Here is a 6,580-nt window from a genome sequence, read left to right as displayed (position 1 = left end):
TCGTCCCCCGTCTTCTTTTTTTTCATTGCTTTCTTTTCTCCCTTGTTATGAAAAGTCCCACAACTCTCGCTACTGCTACCTCCGATGCTGAAACCTGACAGGAGAGGCCGCTATCTTCGGAAGGAGTATGTGTTAGTGCATGTTCAATCATAATCGCACACGCACGAAGAGGTGGAAGAGCGGGAAGAGGATGTAGTCATAGCTTTTGTGCGTGTGGGTCGTTAGATATAGTAGTGAACAAGAGAGGAGAGGTACCAATATATATGTACATATGTACATACAAAGGTGCGTGAACACAGATGGATAATTGTTGAAGCAGATACAGGCGGACACGGGTAGAAAAACGAGGGGTAGTAGCAGTAATAGCCGTGTATGTATCACCGTGATCGCCATCTGTCAGCGAGAAAGATGATGGTCTTTTGGCCAACTCTCCTACCGTTGAAAACTGTGACGTAATCTGTCATTGAGTATTGCCTTTACCATCCTACAAGGAAACAGCTTGTCCCTACCACACAGAAACCCTCATAATCGGTCTCCTGTTACAGGCGTCGAAAGATCTTTTTTTTTTCTCGACATGGCAAGGCCATTAAGTTATGAATTCAGTCTCCAAGCTTAACTGAGAGCTGCAACAGGTGATACCTGAACGATTAAAAATGACAAGAGAGAACAGCGAAGTATAAACTCCTTCGCGACGGAATGCCCTACTCCTCTGGTCGAAGCTGATGAATGTGTGCAGTCAGCAACGAAGGGCGTAGAAGAAAGAAGAGGCGGAAGGAGTATAGAGTCGCGCAGTCTGTCGCGCCTTACCAAAGAGACCGTCATTGTCGTCAACGGATCTTTCAAGCTCGCATTCTCGACACGTTCTGAAGAAGAAAATGCAAATTCGTCTACAACCAAGCGACCTGATTAACACGAATAGCACTAGTGTAGCTTGCACAACTACAAAAGCTCTCAAAGGCAAAAATTCACTCACCAGACAGCCGGGAAAAAATCGACGAGAGGAAAATCCTTACACCTGGCGCCAACCGCCCTCTCCCCCCCCGTCTTCCCCCGCTGTCCGAAATTCGCAGCAGGTTGTGTATTCTCTCACATGTACGACTATCTCAACCTCAGCAACCAGTGAAATTATATACTAGACTCTTTGGTCACCACCCATAATTCCTGCTTGGTGGCCACCGAGCTTCCAGTTCCCTTCGGTTAGCGCATGCTACTCCCCTGGTAGTCGAGCCTTCTACTGCCGCTTTTCTTTTTGACGAACCCTCCCTCCATCCAGTGCTTCACAGTGACACAGCCAAGAGTCCGTCGGAGGCACAGTGTAGAGTAGGGCATAACAAGGTACCCCTCTAGGAACCAGGCCAAATGTCACCACTCACCATTAGTGGGGACTTTGGAACGCTTTTTTCTAAATCTTCTTCCTTTCGCGATGGCGCTACAAAGTCCGCACCCTGGTCCTGCATTCTGCGAAAGTTTCTAGGCTGCACAGCCTCACACGAGATGCGTCTGCCTTGCTTCACTACAAGTCGGTGAAGATGGAGATGAAATCAAAAGTGAAAGTGGTCAACTCCACCCCCGTCCCCCTCACATGTACGATACTCATACCGGTCTGTACCATCAACTCATTTGTAACACACCTCGCACCCGTAGGTCATGACTCATGTGCGAAAGGCTTCCATCTGCAAACCTACGCCCATCACTGGGAGAAAGAGCTGAAAACATTGTTACGGTATTCATTCTTTCCCCGTGTAGGCGAATGAAACGTACTATTGTAGGTGGCAGCAGCAATCGTTAGAACGAGAGCGACTGATAGGAACTGAGGTAATGAGAGTCCCCAACCATCCATTATAATCTCTAACATACTGTCACCAGTGAAACCAGCCACGGCTTCCTCGCCCGTCTCCATGTTGTGTTCTTCATACACAGCCGTCCTGGCCTTTTTGTCACCCCCCCACAGTCCCTGGAGGAGACCTGAATGCCCAGTCAGTAATAGAAACAGGGCTGCAGCACAAATCATAGCCATAGCAGCGCCTGTAAAAAACTTGAGGCTTCGACGATGTTTACGACTTACGTCTACCTTGGAAAACGAACCAAGGGAACGCCGTGAAGCCGTTCTCGTGTGACGATGCCGTGTTTGCTGTGGCACTATTGCTGTCCCCCCTTTTTGTTTGCTTGTCCCCCTTCGAAGCCTGCTATTCCTCAATATTCTACTCCGCAGCCGATTCTTGGCTTCTGCGTCCAACTGGTAAGAAACCTCGTAATTGCCCGGAAAATCCTCAGCAGGACTGGCGACAGTGCTGCTGTTGTTATGCTGACGATGGTCGGAGTGAAGGGCTGCTTCCTCGGTCGCATCACCCGCACCAGAAGTAGAAAAAACTGTCAAGCCTGCGCTTTCTCTTCCGCTCTCTTCTTCCTTTCCCCTAATCATATCAACAAATAGCACTTCCTCCGGCTGCACTTCAGCAGGGGCCTTCTCCCGTTCCTTCCAAAGCGTGCTGGGCATGTGGCCTGCCGCGACTGCTTCACCGGACACCTCACGGATGACTACTGACCCGCACAGCGCCACAAAAACCAGCGATATTGTACCTGCTATCATCCGCGATGCTCCACCTGATGTGAACACACAACAAAGTTTTGTTTTCTCCATCTTCGACCGTGGTGGCGATGGTAGATGTGGAGCGGACGGGAGTCACCGCAGTACCGCGGACTGAGGATATCACAGTAAGAAAGAGCTTTTTCTGCTGAACACCCGCTATCCTGCTTTTTTCACCACCAACGGAAAAAGCTTTCAAATTGCCGTCCCGATGTCGGTCGCGTGGCACAAGAAATCGAAGCAACGCTCTCCACAGGGATGCTTACGATACAATGCGAAACAGAGTGACGGATCCCGAATAATGAGGAAAAGAGGCACCGGCTGTTCACGCCGACGCGAGAAGAGACAACAGGTGGCTTCAAGTTTGGAGCGGAGCCTCTAATACCGGACTGGGGACCGTAGCGCACCCAGGAGACGGTCTGCAAGGCATGCGACACCTTGACACTACTGGGGCTGGTGTAGCGCAACCTTGACCCGCTGCTTCAGTATCTCGGAAATCTGTTGTGCCATCACTCTTCGGTTGTTCATGCAGTGAACTTTGGTAAAAAAACGCGCTCCTATATAAGATGGCGGCACGTGTTCTGAAGTGGAGGATTACGATGTGGCTCCTCTTGGCGCGCCGGTCCTGCTGCTTCTGGTGCTAGCACTTTTCTTTTTTCACCTTCTGTCGGCCGGTAAGTACCTCCGGAGAAACTGTTGCGCTGCAGCCGTCAGGAGCGAACAGTCGTAAGGTCTTTTGTTGGCGGCGTAGCAACAGCCAAGTACGTTGACACGATTCATAGAGCCGTAGGAGAACCTAGAAGAACTGCTTGCCACACTGCGCTTATCTGTGACTTCCATTAGTCAAGACGTTCATTCATCGTGCTGTTCACCACAGGCATTATGCTTCATTATCTCTCCCTTCCCCTGCACGCCGTTGGGCTAGGTAAACAGTCTACCCCATACTGCTGTTTCTTCTCCTCGTAGCCGGAGTGTGTAACGCCTGTGACTCGCCTCCGCGCATGGTGTCGTGTCGTGGTGCGTGGTGATCGGTGGCGTGCTGTGCTGTAGTGGACGGCCGCTCTAGGGTTCTGGTACGTCTCTAAGAGTCGTATCGGCTGTTGTCGTGGCAGAACAGACAGAGACAAAACTTCCGGAAGTTTTGGTGTTGGCCGTTACACGTCGTAGCCACGCATGAATTGAGAGCCCGTACAAAGTTCTTCTTGGCTGGTCTGTTTATCTGCATAGCTTTGAAGAAAAACTTTTTCGTTGCAGTTCGTTGGAATGTCTGACAGAGGATTAACCTGTCCTCCGTTGACCCGGCGGCAGTGCGGGATCCGCGGCAGGACTTACGGAATACCTTTTTTAGAGAGCAAATAAATAACCTTAGACCTAAGAAGTATGACGGTAGCTCAGATAATGCGATTTCCCAACTGTTTTGCTCCGAGTCCGAGGAGTATCTCAATGAGTGGGGAAGCGAGTCGTCGGAGGAGCGTGTCCGACAAGCTTCTGTTTTTCTCGAGGGCGAAGCGAAGCTCTTCTACGGCAGTTTTGTGAAGCCAAGTCTGCAGAGTGAACGGCCCATGACTCTGGAAGCTTTCTTCTGTGAGGCAAAGATTCATTTCCTAAAAATCCTTCTGGGATGTCCTTCGAGAGGTACGTGAGCTACAGGTGGCTCCCGGTCAGCCCCGGGAATACATCAATGCGTTCCAGAAGCTAGTGCTACGGGCGCCGAGTATTGACGATGACACGAAACGGTTTTTCTTTTTTAACGGGCTCGACAAACAGACAAGAGACTCCCTTATTGCAGTTGAGGACGCGCCTCTCCAGGAAGCATTCAAACTGCTGGGACGCTTGGGAGGTCACCACCAACGGTCTGAAACACCAACTCCAGTTCTGCCTCACCCAAGAGAAACCATGGTTTCGAACGACTTTGTGGAACGAATGGACCTCAGCGAAGCTTTCGCCGTCACGGCGCAGCGTCGGAGGCAGGAGCAGCATCGCCGGCCTTTCAGACCACGATCAGGCGGCGACAACTTCTCCAGAAGGCAACAAGTTCCCCGGCAACAAGTTCGAGAAGCGGCCCTCAGGTGTTACTGTTGTCAGGAGCTTGGACACACTTTCACCAATTGTCAGGCCCTTCGCCGCGTCGTTCTTGCGGGTAAGGGCCCGGCTCAGGTGGCGGCGGCAGAGCCGGAATGGCTAGAAAAGCAGGGAAACGGCCACCTTCACCAATGAGAGGGGACCGTGGATGGAGGCTCTCCGGTTCCTCGCCTGTGCACCGGAGCCGGTGGCAAGACCGGCTGCCAGCCGCAAAGACGGCAATAGTCATCCCGGTTCCCACTGATGGTATTCGGGTTTTTTCGGGTCGACGTTCCGAATAGAAGAGTAGCGGAGCGCTGCACGCAAGCGTTGTGCAGCGCGAGAGGGCGACTTGTGCTGAAGTTCGCCAACGGCGAAAAGGACGATGACGTTAGATACACCGAAGTTGAGCTCTGCATGAGTGGTGGTTCACATGGGAGGTTCACTGAGAAGAGGCTCTTTTTTGTCGCCGACATCTGTTATGATGTCATTCTGGGCTTTCCGTGGATCACTTAGTAGAAGTGAGGGGACCACGACGGGCGCAACGGGCCGCGCGGTTCGCCCGGAAGCCCCGAAGCGGGAAGATCGGAAGCCCGCCGTCCGGGCGCGTAGAGCCGCATAAGGCCCGAGAGGGAGGCCGACCGCAGGGCACAAGTCTTGTCTGGATTTTGCAGTCCTGTTTCGATCGCCACGAAATAGTGCCTTACTTTTACCAGATGGCGATTGTAGACCGTACGAAGTCAAGCCAGGCACCCGCGACCTGCCGAGATGCAAGTTACGTAACGACGCAGGGGGGGAAGGAGGAAACCTTGCAACCTTGCGCAAGTAGCAATCAATTCTGAGGACCGAGAACTCTCTAACGCGAGAAGATCAAGGCCAGAGGATCGGACCCAAGACAAGGAGTTCGATCCACATCAACCGCAAAAGCCGAGAACGCGACAAGCAGAGCAGGAGGGTTCTCCAGCGACCTAAATAGCCAGATCACCTGCCCCCCGACCCGAAAATTGTAAGAGGAAACCGGCAAGGCCATGCCGGGAGAGTTACAGCCTTCGAGGAGACGAACTCGCCCCGCAAGAGCACTGAGCGTCCCCAGCAGGCCGCCGACGCATCGCCTACACCGACTCTGGAGCGGACCGAGGCACGACGGAAGCAGAAAAAAGAGATTGACGCCTTCTAGTGAAGGCTAAAAGAGAAGGGGGACTCAGCGGAATCCATTGGGAGTGTTTTCGGCGGGTAGAAGCCTGGTTGGCGTGAAGGAAGTGCACGACCCCGTTTGCGTGATCTAGAACAAGGGACGGGGAACGCACGGCGGTCTTGCGCGGCACCCAGGCCCCCCACCGCCTTGGAATTAGTTTATTTGATAGAGGAGAAGAAGAGGTATCTAGCAATACCCAAATCATAGCCGCACTCGTTACTTTACGAAAGTCGATAATTTAGCCCAGAATAGCCTAGAGCTGGGGCAAGCGCTGTCTACCCCGCAACTCACGCACAGTGAAGCACCATTCGGGCGGATCTCAGCAACTAGGGCACTTCCAAAGCTAATTCGCAGTGCGTTAGGCATCACGTGCGATTTTAGAGTAACCTCGCATTCAGGCGGGAAGACAGTTTTCATCACAATCGCAATCCTGGACTTTCCGTGCCACGGCCGCACCATGCTAAGCAGCACGACGACGGCACGACACACCTAAGCGATAAGTAGGGCTTCTAGGGAAGCCTAACGAGTTCAGCAAGGATAGGAGATCCTATCCAGAGCCTTGAAGCTCGAGGAAAGTAAACAAAAGCAAGAGAATACGGAGGAGGTCAACTCGGACCCACAAGTCAACTTGATAGTCTAGCAGCCGGGATGGCCCACGGATCGGTGGGGGGGAACTACGGTCCGTCGATTGCTGAAGTAGCGTAATATGGCTCTTAGAGTGTCAGGATTTTACAATC

General features: G+C 52.4%; 1 protein-coding gene across 1 annotated transcript; it reads right to left on the bottom strand.

The window, feature by feature from the left end:
* Positions 1–533: 533 nt before the first annotated feature.
* CSUI_009835 (uncharacterized protein) lies at positions 534–3,028 on the bottom strand. Its single transcript, XM_068069944.1, has 2 exons — positions 808–3,028; positions 534–639 (listed from the first exon to the last, which is right to left on the bottom strand). Exon 1 carries the CDS (start codon positions 2,639–2,641, stop codon positions 1,691–1,693), a length of 951 nt encoding a protein of 316 aa, XP_067918080.1. The 5' UTR covers positions 2,642–3,028; the 3' UTR covers positions 534–639; positions 808–1,690.
* Between the last annotated feature and the right edge of the window lie 3,552 nt (positions 3,029–6,580).

The sequence above is a fragment of the Cystoisospora suis genome (genome assembly GCF_002600585.1).
Source record: "Cystoisospora suis strain Wien I chromosome Unknown contig_6139, whole genome shotgun sequence".
NCBI lineage: Eukaryota > Apicomplexa > Conoidasida > Eucoccidiorida > Sarcocystidae > Cystoisospora > Cystoisospora suis.
The sequence above is the reverse complement of the archived record's forward strand: the minus strand, read 5'-3'. Positions and strand labels throughout refer to the sequence as shown.

Coding starts and splice junctions, on each gene's coding strand:
- CSUI_009835 (XM_068069944.1), bottom strand. CDS start 2,641: ATGGAGAAAACAAAACTTTGTTGTGTGTTCACATCAGGTGGAGCATCG.